The 16,975-nt window shown below is 49.6% G+C and overlaps 1 protein-coding gene across 2 annotated transcripts in view; it reads left to right on the forward strand.

Moving 5' to 3' along the window:
• The first annotated feature begins 8,597 nt into the window (after positions 1-8,597).
• OLFM2 (olfactomedin 2) overlaps positions 8,598-16,975 on the forward strand; it is a 62,926-nt gene continuing 54,548 nt past the window's right edge. The window contains exons 1-3 of one of the 2 annotated variants that reach the window (XM_067733848.1): positions 8,660-8,815; positions 10,446-10,581; positions 12,974-13,038. Coding sequence is in view for 1 of the 2 variants with exons in the window: in XM_067733847.1 (XP_067589948.1) it covers positions 8,729-8,815 (87 nt within the window). In the remaining variant the exon portion in view is untranslated. Of the gene's footprint in view, positions 8,816-10,445; positions 10,582-12,973; positions 13,039-16,975 lie in introns of both variants that reach the window. The other variant, XM_067733847.1, reaches the window with a different exon arrangement.

Below are 16,975 nucleotides of genomic sequence, written 5' to 3' on the forward strand. Positions count from 1 at the left end.
ATTCTGGGTTAGGGAGAAGGTGCATTTTCATCTATCCTGAGTAGGATATTCATGCTGGTTGCCCAAACCTCACGATGTACCTTTCAGATCACCACTCTCCCGAGACTCCCTTTTAGCCCTAAGACAAAGTCCAAGTTCTTCTACCTGCGGTTCTGGCCTCACTTGCCACCACACCTCATCAGGAGACCTAGCCTCCTGCACCTTGTGGCCTCAGGGCCTTTGCGCCTGCTCTTCTTTCTGCCCACCACGCCCTGCCAGCTCTTACTCATCCCTCGGATTGCAACTCTGGTGTCACTCCCTGATGCTGACCCCTCAGGCTAGATCTGGGCCCCCTAGTCACACTCAGTGAACCCTGCCCATCTGTGCAGGCACCCTACTCCTAACTCTCAATTACTTGAAAACGGGGCTTCCCTAAAGCCAGTGCAGGCTGGGCCTGGATTGAGTGCCCGGTCTCTGCTTGTGGATAGCTGGAGGAGTCTGTGCATCTGCCTTGGGGCTGGGGTGGCAGCTGCACAGAGACCTGGGCTCCACTCCCAGTTCTACCACTTGCTAGCTGTGTGACCTCAGGCAATGGCTTAACCCCTTTGAGCCCCTCACTTTCCTCTCCTGTGAAACCCTTCCCAGGGCTGTTGCAGGGGTTGAAATGAGCCCCGGCCAGGTCTGGCTCAGGGTAGACCGCTTTTGGTAGGAGCTGCTGTGGTTCTGAGCCAAGTTCCGGCCCCATAACCTTGGATTAGGGCTTCTCTCCTTCCTGGCTTGGCAGGGCTGGGAAGTGATGCTAGGTCTCCTTGTCCCGCCAGCTCATTCCTCAATTCCCAGGCCTTTAATGGGAACCATATGCACTGGACGCCTGCCTGTCCACCCGCCCTCCCTCCTCCGTATCCTCCCCCAGAGAGGCCTCCTGAGTCATCTGGTCCCCCTCCCCCTCCCCTGCTTCTCACAACCTCATTCCCACACTGCTCCGGCCTGGGGTTTGCGTGTTGTGGGTGTCTGTGTTGTGTCATGGGTCCCTGTGGGTGTGTGTGAACTGTCTGCCTGTACTTTGTGGCTGTGTCTGAACTGTGGGTCTGTGGGTGGGTTTTATACAAATGGTGTGCCTCTTTTTTTTTTTTTTTTGGTTTTTTGGTTTTTTTTTTTTTTTTTTTTTTTTTTTTGCAGTACGCAGGCCTCTCACCGTTGTGGCCTCTCCCGTTGCGGAGCACAGGCTCTGGACGCGCAGGCTCAGCGGCCATGGCTCACGGGCCCAGCCGCTCCGCGGCACGTGGGATCTTCCCCGGACCGGGGCACGAACCCGTGTCCCCTGCATCGGCAGACAGACTCTCAACCACTGCACCACCAGGGAAGCTCCCCCGGTGTGCCTCTTTTTTGTGTCTGTGTGTTGTGCTTAAACTACCTGCCCTGTTTTGTGTGATTGTCTTGTGAGTTTGTGCATGTTACTGTATGAACGATATGTCGGTTTCATAGATCTCCACATACGTGAATATGTGTGTGTGAGCTGTGCGTCTGAACCATGGGGTTTGGGTGTTTTTTGTGTTGGGGGTCTGTGTGTGTGTTGGATCAAATGTATTTGTGAGTGCTGGTTCTTGGGTAACTGTGGTTGGTTCACCTCTGACGTTATTCCACCATTTGATGGGTGTGTGTGTGTGGGTTTCTGTGGGCTCTTCTGCCTGGAACGTGTATCAGGCTGTGTGTTGCATGTGGTTGTATGTGCTGGTTCTGGGTGACACTGTTCCGTCTGAGCATGGCATTGTGCCTGGACCATTTATCGGGGTGCAGTGTCCCCGGGTGACTCTAAGTCCATGTTGTGTGTTTGTGTGTCAGTTCACTTGAGGCCAGGCCTGTGCAACTGGGGTACAAATTCTCATTTTCACATGGTCAGTGTGTGTGTGTGTGTGTGTGTGTGTGTGTGTGTGTGTGTGTGTGATGCCTGGAGGGGAGGGAGTTCCTCTGGTGGCTGCAGCTCCATGGTGAGAAATGCCCAAGAGAAGGAAAGAATGGGGCTGAACAGTGGGGCCAGTCTGTGGGGAACCCCCAGGCTCAAGGGCTGAACTTAGGAGCCTCTCCTAGGACATGGAAGGAGAGCTGGGCTCCATTCTGAGTGAACAACTGGAAGAGCAGAGCCCTGGACCTGGAGGGCGCCTGGAATGATCGCCATGGAGATGCATGTGCAAGCCGGGGAGGGGAAGAGGTGATGCTCAGCTCATCTGGGATGGACCAGGTCTTCTGGATGCCACGTGAACAGATATCCCCTGCAACCACAGCATAGAAAGCCTCGTGTCTGGAATCCGACACGAACCAAATTATGGTCTTAGCTCTGCTGTACACCCTCTCTGTGACCTTGCTCAAGTGTCTTAATTTCTCTGAGCCTCAATTCCTCCATCTGAAAAGTGGGACTGAGGCAGATGATGTTGGTGTCCTGCCTGTATCCCCCTTGCCCTCATGGGTTCCTGTGCACACTTTAGCCTCAGGGCTTTCTCAACTCATATTCCGGCCAAACCAGAAATGCTGAGGAGCTGATGCCCCTGGGAGCAGGCCTCCCACGGTGACACGTGGGACTTGGAGAATAAATACCTCCCTCCCTCACCCTCTGGTGGGACAACTATGAAGGGCAGCATCTATGCTCTCTCCAAGGGGTCTCCAGGAGGACTGACCCTCAGTTGTCTATGTGGATTTGATAGGAAAGGAAAGATGCCGAACAAATAACCCAGTATCATGCTACGGAGGTCAATAGGTTGGCTTTGAGTCAGACAGAACTGGGTTTGAACCCAGTGTCTGCTGTTTGTAGCTGGGTGGCCTTGGTCAAGTTAGCTAACCTCTCTGAGCCTCAGACTTTGCATTCTTAAATTGGGGATAATCATTCCTACCTCATAGGGTTGTTGTAAGAATTCAAGGAAATAGGGACTTCCCTGGTGGTCCAGTGGCTAAACCTCCATTCTCCCAGTGCAAGGAGCCCAGGTTCAATCCCTGGTCAGGGAAGTAGATCTCACATGCTGCAACTAAGAGTTCACATGCCGCAACTAAAGATCCTGCACGCAACAACGAAGATCCCACACGTGGCAACGAAGATGCTGCATGCTGCAACAAAGATCCCGTGTCCACAACTAAAAAAAAAAAAAAGAAGAATTAAAGGAAATAATGCATGGAGAGGACTTCACCTGGTGTTGAGTCCTTAGTGGGAGCGCGATGAGTGGGGATGGTTGTTATTAAAGAGATGTAGGGAATTCCCTGGTGGTCCAGTGGTTAGGACTCTGTGCTTCTCTGGCAGAGGGCATTGCTTTGATCCCTGGTTCGTGAACTAAGATCCCGCAAGCCACGTAGTACAGCCAAAAAAAAAAAAAGTGTGTGTGTGTGTGTGAGAGAGAGAGAGAAAGAGAGAGAGAGAGAGAGGGAGAGAGAGAGAGATGCAGCCCTGAGTAGGTAGTCGCACATAGCCTGGGGTATTAGGACTTCATGAATGACAAGGTTTTCTCCAAACAGGTAAGGGGAATGAATATTCCAAGAACATATCAATCAGCGTTTAGCTATAGGAAATAAGGACCAAAATCAGGGAAGCTAGTGCTTACAAAACTGTTGGAAGGCAGAAGGATGGGGCTCTAGGCTAAGCCTATTGGATGACTTACTACAGAACATGACTTCTGAATTGACCCTTCCAGGAGCTTCTGCCTCTGATATTCACATAGGAAGGTGGGGAATAACACACTGGGAACCACTGACTTCAAGAATACATCACCATAACAAGAATGAATATATGTATATGTGTAACTGAATCACTTTGCTGTATACCTGAAATTAACACAACATTGTAAGTCAACTATATGCCAATAAAATAAAAAAATACATCACCATAATGCATAAGCAAAATCCGGTCCAGCCATACAATGGAATATTATTCAGCTATAAAAAGGAGTAAAGTTCTGATACATGCCATACCATGAGGTTTTTTTCCGTTGTGGCCTTTCCCGTTGCGGAGCACAGGCTCCGGACGCGCAGGCTCAGCGGCCATGGCTCACGGGCCCAGCCGCTCCGCGGCATGTGGGATCTTCCCGGACCGGGGCACGAACCCATGTCCGCTGCATCGGCAGGCAGACTCTCAACCACTGTGCCACCAGGGAAGCCCATACTTTGAGGTTTTGTTTTGAACCCCACGTTTTGAGGTTTTGATAAACCTCAAAAACATTATGTCTAGTGAAAGAAGCTAGACACAAAAGGACAAATATTTTGTGACTCCACTTATATGAAATATCTTAGATAGGCAAATTCATTGAGACAGAAAGTAGATTAGAGGTTCCAGGGGTTGGGGATGGGAAAGATGAGGAGTTATTGTTTAATGGTTACAGAGTTTTGGGGAGACGAAAAAGTTCTGAAAACAGATAGTGTTGATGGTTTCACAACACTGAAGAGGTAATTAATACCACTGAATTGTACCCTTAAAAATGGTTCAGGGAATTCCCTGGTGGTCCAGTGGTAAGGACTTTGTGCTTTCACGGCTGAGGGCCTGGGTTTGATCCCTGGGTTGGGGAACTAAGATCCCACAAGCCACGCAGTGTGGAAGAAAGAAGGAAAGAAAGAAAGAAGAAGAGAAAGAAAGAAAGAGGAAGAAAGGAAGGAAGGAAGGAAGGAAGGAAGAAAGATGGAACTTCCCTGGTTGCACAGTGATTAAGACTCTGAGCTCCCAATGCAGGGGGCCCGGGGTCGATCCCTTGTCAGGGAACTAGATCCCAAATGCATGCCACAACTAAGAGTTCGCATGCTACAAATAAAGAGTTGGCGAGCCGCAACTAAGGAACCCGCCTTCTGCAACTAAGACCCAGAGCAACCAAATAAATAAATTAAATATTTTTTAAAAAGAAAGAAAGATAGTTTAAATGGCAAATTTTATGATACTTATATTTTACTACAACTTAAAAAATTAATAATGTAATATACCAAAAGCCATTGAAGTATACACTAAAGGGTGAATTGTATGGTACGTGAATTATATCTTGATAAGACTGTTTTTTTTTTTTTTAAAGAAATACATCTCCATGGTTGTAATTTAGAGATTTGGAAGCTACCCTCATTGTCACTTGCAACTGCCTCTCAACAAAAGCTAGTGACACTGGTGACTGAAGACAGTAACATCTCTGCAGGAAAACCCACAATAGAAAGATGACCTCCATCCACTTCCCCCACCCACATCTCAATCTTCCAATTGATAGAATCTCATTGCCATACAGAAATCTAGCTGCAAGGGAGTCTGGAAAACATAGTTTTTAGCTTTGCAGCCTCTGTAGTGTAGGAATGCACACTAGGAGGTTGGGATGGTGCTGAGAGTCAATTCATTGTCTTTTGGTTTTGCTTACACAGGAATTTTTCCCTCTTTCAATGGTAAAAGTTCCATATCTCCCCCTGCCACATACACTTCACTCCCTTGTTTTCCATCCAATATAGATTGAATGAGGCTAACTCCACTTTCTGGGTCCAGAGGGGTGACCTATGAGCCAGGTCTGGTCAAGCCACATAATCAATTCCTCTGAAACCATGATTGGCTCAGGGATGGGCACATGACTTGGGATGGACCAATGAGAGACATTATTTTGCAAGCTCTCTTTTTGCTGAAGTTGCTGAGCTTGGAAGAGGTAAGCTCCTGGGAATTATCTTTAACACCTCCTGGCTAAAAGGGATCCCTTGTAGAGAATAGTAGAGATGATAAATGGAGAGAGACAGAATTCTGATGAGGTAACAGAACCCCTGGATCCAGCCATGCCTGAATTCCATTACCTCTGGATTTTTCTTTCAGTTATGTGAGCTAATAGATATTCTTTTTTTGTTTAAGACGGTTCAAGTTGCCTTTCTGCTACTTGCTATCAAAGGAGCCCTGAATAATATATGGAGGGGTCAGCAAGAGCAAATGTATGGGTAGACATGAATGGCCTAGATTTATTTACTCATTAAATTCTTCTTGATCATCTTCTCCATGTCAGGCCCTGTGCAGAGTATGCAAAAACAAAGGCCTGGACTGTTTCTTCCTCTGGCTGGACACATAGAGGGGTCACAGGTGAGTAAAGCCAATGGCTGCCCAAGCATCAATTAAGAAAACCCAACGGCCAGCTGGCGAGAGTTGGCAGGGGTCCACTGCCCTTCTCCCCTGCCTCTGCACATTGTGGAGAGCAGACTGCGCAGTACCAGACCCCAAGCCTCCTGGTCCATCAGTTTTATTGTACAAGGTCCTCGAGAAGCTGATCTCTCTTCAGTGACGGTGCACAAGGCAGACATCATGCTCATCGTAGCACTGACCATGGTGCTGATCTTGAAGCTGACAACCGTACACCCGGGACACCGAGTATGACCCTGACCACAGTACAACGCGATAATAATTCTGACCATAGCCTGGCCAGGTCACTGTCCAACGCTAGGTCAGAACACTGACCACAGCATGACCAGGACAGTGATTGTGACTCTGAGCCACACACAGCCAGGAAGCTGACCACCACACTGACCACAGCACAGTCAAGAATGACCAGTGGAGACCACAGTACTGACCACGATGCTGACCACAGTAGAACCGGGATGCTGAGGGCAGTGCAGATCACGGTTTAATAGAACATTGACACAGCATGATCAGGCCACTGGCAGTGCCACTGACCACAGCTGTGGTTACGTCTACAGCACTGAATGTATTGACCAGGGTCTAGTCAGAAAAACAAAGCTCACGCCAGATAGTTCAATAGCAAGAATTTAATATGGGGATTTAGTTACAGACGTGTTAGTTAAGCTTTAAGAGCAAATAGGGGGCGGTGAATCTACTCTAGGATAGCAAGCCACCGCCTTCCAAGATCTGAAGCAGCAAAGGGAGGAGGTGTTTACCAGAGTTACGGCCACCTGGCAGGAGCTGAATGAACCATGGTGGGGACCCTCAAAGGGGCTGAGACCACAGAGGCTGAGACAACAGCCACGGCCAGAGGCACCCAAACTGGAGAGAGAGGGAGAAATACCCTGGCTTCTTTTTTTCTCCGGTCCTCCAATCTCTCTCCAGGCTTCCCATTGCCTGAGCCCAGCCTGGGAAATGTAGTTTGTAGGGATCAAGGGAACCTGGGAAATGTAGTTTTCAGGGGCCATCTCTCCTGAAACAGAGCAGGGGAAGGGTGAGGAATGGACCTAAGGGCCTATTGACCCATGTCAACCACACAACACAGGCCATAGCTTGACCATACAATGACCTCCTCCGTGACCAATCCCAAGGAGAACATTGTCCGTGGTTCTGAAACACAGCACTAACAAGGGCAAGGAAAGGGACAGGGACGAGTAGGGCCCTCCTCCACCCGAGTTGACCACAGCCCACTCTTCGTCAAGAGCTCGTGGATTCCAACAACCAATACCCCTCTCCTATCCCATGCCTAATGCAGGCTTGGCCTGAGGAGTCAGCAAAAAGATCATCTCCCATCTGGGAAAAAGAGGGAGAGGGATGACGAGATGCCTTTCCTGGCTCAGATTCTGTTTTGTGTCCCACATCCCATGGCCAGTGTCCTCAACCCCACGCTTCATTGTAGTAATGCCCTCTGGGGATTGGGCGCTGGTTAGGTGCTCTATTCACTCATAAGTCACAGAAGTCCCCAGCACCTCAAGAGGAAACAGGTCTCCTAAGAGAAGGAAAGCTCTTTGCCTGGGGTCACATGGCCAAGAAGTGACAGAACCAGGGTCGAACCCAGGTCTTATTGGATAACAAGCTCTTTCTCCTTGCTTTGACAAAACCATAACTTATCTACAGGGCACACAGTAGGGTAAGAAAAATGCCAGGCTTCCCCACTCCCAATATTTTATGGCTGATTTCTCTATAACCTGACTTGCTTGCTCCCTCACCCAAAAAACCATAGAGGAACTTTGGTGAGGGAAGATATCTGGGGAGACCGATGAGGGGGTACAGGCAGAGAAAGTCCGGAGGCTGGACGAGGACGTCCTTCATATGCAAATAGCTTCGTGTGGAGGTGGCCTTAGTATTTTGATTCTCTCAGGATCTGGTCTCTTGTCTTGGGCCATTGCAATGGGAAACAGAGACTGTCCCAGGTGTGATGGGGGAAGGAAGATGCCCACCAGCTGGCCATCCCCTTTGGCCTAGTCTGGAGATCTCCCGCCCCCTGTATCTGTCTCTCACTTTCTGTCTCCATCTCCGCCCCCGTCCCTGCAGTGATCCGTCCCTCGAAGCCCAATTTCACAGACTCTGTCTCAGTTTCTCTGTTGACTCCTGAGCTTTTTAAAGAGGAGGCCTCTCAATTTCTCTTCTTTGCTACCAGGCCTTCCTCCTACGCCCCCTGCCCCTTGATCCCTCTCCCAGCCCCATTTATAACGTGGGAAATGTCCAGGGAGGGTGAAATTGACTACCACGTGAAGGAACCCCCTCACCGTCCCCATCTCCATGAGCCACCCCCAGATTGGCCTTGGGGTTCTGGGTCGCAATCCCAGCTACCCTCTCGGGTGCCGGCTTCCCCCCCGCCCCGCTTCGCCGACCCCAGACCCCGCTCCTTCTGCGCCCTAAGACGAGCTGGGGGCGGGGCGGGGGGCGGAGCCCGCAACAAAGACTCGGAGCGAGCGAGGGGCGGGGGTGGGGCGGAATCCCAGCCGCCCGCGAGGCCGGGGAGGCGGCGGCATAGGGTCGCCCGGCCCGGCGGGCGGGGTAGCGCCTGGTGGCGGTCCCCGTGCCGAGGCGTCGCTAGGGCGGGCGGGGAACGGGACGCCGGGCCGGGGGCACGTCATGTGGCCGCTCACGGTCCCGCCGCCGCCGCCGCCGCCGCTGCCGCTGCCGCTGCTGCTGCTGCTGTGTTCAGGCCTCGCCGGACAGGTAGGGGCCCGGCAGGCAGGTGCGGGCGCAGAGGGCTCCAGAAGGGGCGGGGGCTCAGGGGGCCCCGCAGAAACGGGACTGGGGGCTCCATGAGCCCCCCGCGGCTGCGAGGGAGGGGGCGTCGCGGCGAGGGAGGGGCTGGGACGTCCACCCTGGCTTTGGGAATGGGAAGGGGAGCTTCAGATCCAGCCTCAGAAGTGGGATGGTTTGGGAGACAACCTGATCCCAGCTTTGGGGTTCTCAACCTCTCGGTGACCCGGAGCCCACACCCGCCATCTCGCTCGAGCTAAGTGGGGTCGTGGGGGGACTTCAGGGGGCCTTGTGTGTCGCTTATCCTTCACGTCCCCCATCATGGCAGGAGGTGCCCGGCTTTTATAGCCCCCCACTCCTCGCCCGCACCCCCAAAGTGGGCAAGGGGGCGGGACTCACGTGTGAGTGACTGACGGGGACGTGTGTGAAGTGCTGGAGGGTGCTGGGTAAACGTGTGTGCCTGTGTGTCACAGCTGGGTGTGACTGAGAGTTTGCGTGTGTGGCTGTGCAGGTGTGCCCAACCGTGCATGACCTGGGGCATGATTGGGGGAGGGTGTTTGTACCTGAGGCAGAGTCTGTATGTGACAGTGGGAGGTTGTGACTTGGAGGGCCGCTGAGGAAGGCTTGTGAGCCTGAGACCGGGAGTTGTGTATCTGTGTGTGACCGGCTGTGTGACAGCAAGTGAGGACTGTATTAATCCCAGCGGTATGTGGGCAGCTGTGGCCGTGTATAAAGGACGGTGTGTGTCAGTGTCCCCATGACCCTGGCCCATCTGCCCGGTGTTGTACAAAATGTGGGTGACCAGGTGAGTGGCTGTGTGGCAGCTTTGGGTAACCATGTGTCATTCTGTGCCTAAGTCACTCTAAAAGCGGATGTGCGGGGCAAGGGCTGTGTGTGCGAACGTGTACATCCGTGTGTGTGTGTTGGTGCCTTGCACACTACATGCTTTCACGGGAGCACGTCTCCCTCTCCATGGTACCTCATCTCTTGGGCAAGAGATGGGGACTTTTCAAAATGCGGGGGGGTGGTCCCAGCTTTCTAATGCTATTGGGAAACCTCCTTCCTCCTCCATCTTGGGGGTGGGAGCCCCCTAAGTTCTCCAAAATAATAAAATAATTATAATAACAGCTAACACTTATTAAGTACTTATTATATGCTGGGCACTGTTTCAAGCACACCGAATGAACTAAGACGTTTAATCCTCTGAGCGGCTTACCTTCATTTTACAGATGGTGGGGGCTGAGACACAGAAAAGTTAGGTCACTTGCTTAAGCTCAGACAGCTTGGGAGTGGCAGAGCTAGGATTGAACCAAGGCAGTCCGGCTCCTTAGCCCACACATTCACCCTGTTGTTAAATAGTCCACTCCATTGGTGTGAACAGTGCCTGTGTAAACACTAGGAGGGTTTCTGGGTAGAAGCTCAGAGGAAAAACAGTCCTGGCACCTTCTCTTTCCTGGCCAAGAGAAGAATCAGAACCTTGTACCCACCCTGAGGGGGGCTATTGGGAGGGATGGAGATCAGACTCTAGATAGAAAGATTTCCAGGCTACAAGGAGACCTCGTGAGGTCCCCTCCCTCACTCCTCTGTTTCCCTATCTCAGGACCCACATACTAGCTGGGATGGGAAGTGTGCTCAGAGGCCAAGCATCAGGCCACACACACTGGGTGCTCAACTGATATGTGAGCCCCAAAGAAGTAAAGAGAGTCAGCTGAGCGAGAGACGAGAGACCGAAAGAGGTATACCCTTGAGAGAATGGTGCATAGAAATGCACCAGGAGTGAAGTTGAATTGGGTCTCCAAGGAGGATCCTTGAAGCCACTACCTGGGGATTTTCCTCCAACGCTGCCGGCCCCTAGGAAACTCTAGATATCCTGTTCGTTCTCCAAGATTGCCTAAGGGTGTGGGAGAGTGCAGTGAGAGGTGATGTTGGGTGACCCCAGAGGAGGGTGGGAGATGCTTGGGGGCAGGGCTAACATGAAGATGCACGAGAGCCATACCAGGCTCTTTAGCGGGGGGGGGGGGGGGGGACACTAAACTGGGTTCAGTGGAGGTGGGGCTAAATGGCCGGTGGGGCGGAGCTAAGCTGGAGTAATCAGGTGGGGTGAGACTGGTAGGGTCCTGCCACCAACTACAGTGCCTCCAGGCGGCCTTGGGCACTACAGTGTTGCGTGCCCCAGCTTGCCCACCCAGCCTGGCGCCCCAGGGAAGGAAGAGGTCTGGAGAATGGATGCTCTGTCCCATCTCCGTCCCCTCCATCACTTCCCAGAACCCCCTCCTCGGTCCTTGATGGGCCCTGGTCTCCACCAGGGGTCCTTTCTAGAAATCATTCATTTGTCCATTCATTCAGCAGATATGATGAAACATTGGAGATATAGCCATGAGCCAAGTCATCAAATCCCTGCCCTCCTGGAGCTGACCTTGTTGCAGGAGAGACAGACAAGAATCGAATAAATATATAATACAATGTCAACAGCTAAATCAATATATAATACAATGCAAGTGGCCTGAAGAATAATAAACAGGGCAAAGGGGATTAAAGTGTGATGGTGGTGCAGTGGGGGGCTATTTTAGCAGGTGTGGTAGAGGCGGTGTCTCTAAGAAGGTGGTATTTGAGGCGACACTTGAAGGAAGTGAGAGAAGGATGCCTTCTGTATCCAGGAGAAGAGAATTCAAAGCAGAAATAGCAAGTGCAAAGGCCCTGAAAGTGGGAACAAGCATGGTATGTTTGGGGAGCAGCAGAGAGGCTGGTGTGGCTGGATAGGTGCGAGTGAAGGGGGAGTTGGGGGGAGATGAGGCCAGGGAAACCAGGAGGGACCGACCAAGTGGGAACTTGTGGACCGTGGACAGCAGTTTGGATTTGACCCTGAGAACAGGGGAGTAGGACCTGTCAGAGAAGTTGTCCATCCCTCCAGTGTCTGGAGCTACCAGAGAGCTTGACAGGTCCAAGGCCCACCATCTTACCCGTGGGAAAGATGGTCCCTTCCTGACCACTGGGGACTCCTCCTTAAGATCTAGCTACAGGGCTTCCCTGGTGGCACAGTGGTTGAGAATCCGCCTGCCAATGCACGGGACACAGGTTCGAGCCCTGGTCCGGGAAGATCTCACATGCCGCGGAGCAACTAAGCCTGTGCGCCACATCTACTGAGCCTGCACTCTGCAGCCCTCAAGCCACAACTACTGAGCTTGCGCACCACAACTACTGAAGCCTGTGAGCCTAGCGCCCGTGCTCCGCAACAAGAGAAGCCACCGCAATGAGAAGCCCGTGCACTGCAACGAAGCCCCGCTCGCCACAACTAGAGAAAGCCCACGCTTAGCAACGAAGACCCAATGCAGCCAAAAATAAATACATTTACAACAACAACCAAAAGATCTAGCTACATCTTTGGTACTATCTGGGTTTGGGGTCACCTCTTTCCTGGGGTCCCCACAGGATGGGACAAGAGGAGTAGCTCAGTTTACAATGCATGCCTCAGGACCTTTGCACTTTGCATTTCCTCTGTCTGGGACACTGCTCCCCCAGGTAACTACTCAACTTCCTCCCTCTCTTTCTGCTTAAATGTCACCTCCTCTGAGAGGCCATCAAAAATAACCTCCCACCGCCACTTTCTGAGCTCTTACTCTGTGTTATTTTTCTTCATAGGCTTTGTCACTACATTTCCAGGATTTGTTTCTTCACCTATTGTCTGTCTTCCCTTAGAGGGGCAGCTCATCAGGGTCCAGTGGTCTCTGTTGTATCCTCAATGCCTACAGCAGAGCCTGGCACATAGTAGGTTCTCAACAAATATCTGTTGAATGAATGGATGAATCCCCCTCCTCCTCCCACAGAATCTCTTTCTTTCTCAAACAGTGGAACTCTTGTGTCAAGGGAGGGTCGGGGGAACAACTCTCCCCTTGGGCTATCCCATACCCATTTCAAGTCAACCACAGCTCCTGGATCAGAGGCATCAGGAAAACCCATCTTCTTCATCTGTGCCTAAAATTCCACCATTGCAGGGCACCACTATTTGGGGTTAAGATGCTGTTTCTCCCAGGGCGCCTTTAGAAAATGTAAATGTCCCAGGTAGATGGAAGTAAAAGGAAATCTTGAGGACTCCCAGATAATAAGTGAACTGGACATTTTCTTCCTAAGGAATGGTGGTGTCGATGCTGAGCCGAAGATGAAGGAGCTGGGGCGACACCTAGTGGTAGAATGAGGTTTGTTCAGAGACTGTGTACGTCCCTGGGACTCTGGGGAAGACGTGTGGGCAGATGCCCCTGGGTGTGTGTGTCAGCTAGGGTCCTGATCAGGGTGTGAAGCAAACGGGGCACTTGCCTTGGGTGCAAGATTGAAGGGAGCGCCCAAAGCCTCAGAGACCAAGATAAATACTATTTAAATGCAATATTTTAAGAAACTCAAAATTAATGCAAAAGATCCATGATGAACAAAATATCAAAATTTAAATAAAGGCAGGATCTACCTCTGCTCTTGCATGACTCACCTCACTGTAACTCTGGCCCTATAGGAGTGTGTCTGTAGTGTCCATGGGTGTGTGTGTGTGTATGTTTAGGGGCATGTTTGTGGGTGCGTGGGCACAGTGACTCTGTGTCCATACAGGTTGACCATGTGGGCGTGTGTGGATTTCTCATAATCCCAGCAGTTGTTGTTGGCAATGACTCCGTGTCCCCAGAATTCAGTGTCAGTGCCTGGGAGGCAGTAACTTGCTCTTTTCATTTATTCATGCATTCACGTATTCATTTAGAAAGCGTCCATTGTGAGCCTTCTGTGTTTTGAGCCTTATACTGGACACCAAGGCTGGGTGGCTGCTGGAGCTCTCAAGGACTGGGATGGAAGATTTAACTTCTCTAAAGTTGAGCCTGGCTGTGCTGGGGAGAAGGGAGTTGTGACAAGGGCAGGAGATTTTGTTCCCATTTTTCAGGAAGTCTTGTCCAAGAACACTGACATATCTTTACTCCCAGAGCGGAAGCCTGGTATGTCTCACAACCTCATCCATGCAGAGCTCAGCCACAAATCAAGGAGAAACCAGAGGAACAGAGGAGTCAGAATAGTTTCCATGAAGTCTGTGTGCAGAAACTGACTTGTGTTGCTTCTGGGAAACCCAGGAGGGTCTCAGTGCCTGTTAGCATCTAAGCCCTGCTTAACAGATGAGAAGACAGGGTGTCGCAGCGTGAGAAGAAAGAAACCAAGAGGCAAAGTCGGTTGAAGCGATTAAGTGAGATGGCAGATAGCTTCTTACCTTTTAGGTGCTGAGAGGATCCTGGTTGTTCCCAAGAAAAATACACGGGGAGCACATGATGAGCCAGATTCTTTCTAGTCCTAATTTCTCTAGTAATTCCTATGTGAATGACACCGAGCAAGGTACTGGGGAAGTGGAGGGGTGCGACACAGCCCACTGTGGAATCATTCTCAGGGCCAAGTAAGGGTGTGTGTGTGTGTGTGTGTGTGTGTGTGTGTGTGTGTGTGTGTTTAAATAAAAGCATTTTTTAAATTGTGTCAAAATACACAGAATATAAAATTTACCATCTTAACCATTTTTAAGTGTACAATTCAGTAGCATTAAGTACATTTGCATTGTGGTGCAAGCATCGCCACCATCCGTCTCCAGAACTCTTTTCATCTTGCGAAACTGAAATTCCACCCACTAAACAACAACTCCCCATCCTCTACCCCCAGCCCCTGGCAATCTTCATTCTACTTTCTGTCTCTATGAATTTGACTCCTCTAAGGACCTCACATGGGTGGAATCAGGCAGTGTTTGTCTTTTTGGTTTATTTCACTGAGGATAATGTCCTCTAGGTTCATCCACGTTGTAGCAGGTGTCAGAATTTCCTTCCTCTTTAAGGCTGAATACTGTTTCATTGTATGGTTGGAACACATTTCGTTTATCCATTTATCCTTCAATAGACATTTAGGCTGCTTCCACCTTTGGCTATTGTGAATAATGCTGCTATGAGCATGAGTGTGCTAATATCTCTTCAAGACCTTGCTTCTAACTCTTGGGTGTATACCCAGAGGTGGGTCTTCTGGATTGTATGATAATAATGTGTTTAACTTCCTGAGGAATATGCATACCATTTTCCACAGTGTCTGGACCGTTTTCCGCTCCCACCGACAGTGCACAAGGGTTCCATTTTCTCCACATCCTCACTAACACTTGTTAGTATTTGACTTTTTGATCCTAGCTCATCCTAAGGGGTGTAAGGTGGTTCTTCATCGTGGCTTTGATTTGCATTTTATTAAGAGTTAGCGATGCTGAGCATCTTTTCATGTGTTTATTGGCCATTTGTATATCTTCTTTGGAGAAATGTCTAGTGAAGTCCTTTGTTCCTTTTCAAAACTGGGATGTTTGCTTTTTTGTTGTTTAAATAGAAGGTTTTAAAGCCAGGAACGAGACATGGTTGGATTTGTGTGAGGGACAGATCCTTTGACTGAAACTAGAGTAGGGACAGTAAAGGTGTGAAGACAGAATTATTTCAGGAGCTAACAAGACCTGAGGCAAGTTGGTGACAGCCAGAGGCATAGTAGGACTGATATTTGGGGGAGGACAGGGGGAATGTACCTCTCATTGTCTGGTGTCCAAGGTCCTCAGCCAGGACTACTGTCTCCTTTGGAATCTCCTCTTGGAATTCTGAAGCAGGCAGGAAAGCAGAGATGGCAAGAGAGAGAATTCCAGGGAGAATTCAACACCATTTCCAAACATTTGCTGTAACCGAGCAAAAAACGAAAAGCAGGCATAGGCTAGAAGATTAACACCATTTGTGTTCCAAGGGGTGCAAAGCTGTGTATGTGCAGACGTAAATTCATGCCTTTCCTCTGTGTGAATGAAATACTGTGGAGACCAAGAAGGCAGAGTTGGTTGACAGAGACCATTTGGCTTCTAACAAAGGACAGTGAGTTTTGCTTGGTTTATGTTTTCTAGCTTTTCTACTGGAACTTCTAGCATTTTTACCTGCTGCACATCAAACAGAAATGACCCTTATGTTTTATACTTGATACCTTAATTCATATTTTTGAGTAAACTTCCTTCTTGACATAAAACATAGCTACAAAGAAGTATGCAAATCATAAAGGTGCAGCTTGATAAATTGTCTTGAAGTGACATAATGTACGAGGTCAAGAAACAGAACTTTGCAAGAATCCAGAAACCCCCTCATCCTCCTTCTAGTTGCCACCTGCCCCCTCAAGAGTAACAGCTAAGCTAATGTCTCTCACTCTGCTCTGGTTTGACCTGCTTTGTAACTTAATGAAGTCATTAAGCATGTAGTTTTTGTGCCCAGCTTCTTTTGCTCCACATAATGTTTGTAAGATTCCTCCGTATTATTGTTTTGTGATTGATTCTCTGTTTTTGTTGCTTTATGGTGTTCCGTTGTGTGGATATATCGCATGTGGTATATCCATTCTACTGTTGCTTGGCATTTGGGCTGGTGAAGTTTGTGGCTGACACAAACTGTGCTGAAATAAACACTCTGACACGTGTCTTTAGTAAATGCTTGTTCACACTTCTGTTTGGTATATGTGTACAGTAGATTCTCTATTCGCAGTAATTATGTTCTATAAAGAATTAGTGAATACTGAATTAGTGAATACTGAATCATCGTGGGGTTAGATTCTTGCAAGCTTCTGGTCACGACATTTTTGTTGACCAAAGAATATGCAACCTTCTTTTATGAATGTTTCTGTTTAAAAACACCTTATTTCACATACATTGTTGATTCATTGGCAACAAACTCACTGCCAAAGGCACTATAACTCATGCTTGAGTGAAACTTATGGACAAGTTGTATTTTCTCTGGAAGACATGTTACAACCTTCTTGCGCCTAGAGCACTAGACAGAACCTAGCGCTGTGCATGGGGCCACTTAAAAGAGCGAGATCACCAATAAAAAGCACGAGAATGTGAAAATGTTGGCACTAAGTAGACTGTGAAAAAGACACTTGATTACAGTTATGAGAGCTAAAACAAAAAGGCCAGAGCATGGCTGTGGTGGATCTCCATTGGGAACCTGTGTGTCAGTGACTCAAGTTTTTGCTACCCTGTGGATGTCCGTGAATCACCACAAAAGCCCCATGAGAATTGACTTGGGGGTTACAAATAAACTGTAGTGAGTAGGCGAGTTTGACAATATGGAACCC

Source organism: Pseudorca crassidens, chromosome 3 (assembly GCF_039906515.1).
Source record: "Pseudorca crassidens isolate mPseCra1 chromosome 3, mPseCra1.hap1, whole genome shotgun sequence".
NCBI lineage: Eukaryota > Metazoa > Chordata > Mammalia > Artiodactyla > Delphinidae > Pseudorca > Pseudorca crassidens.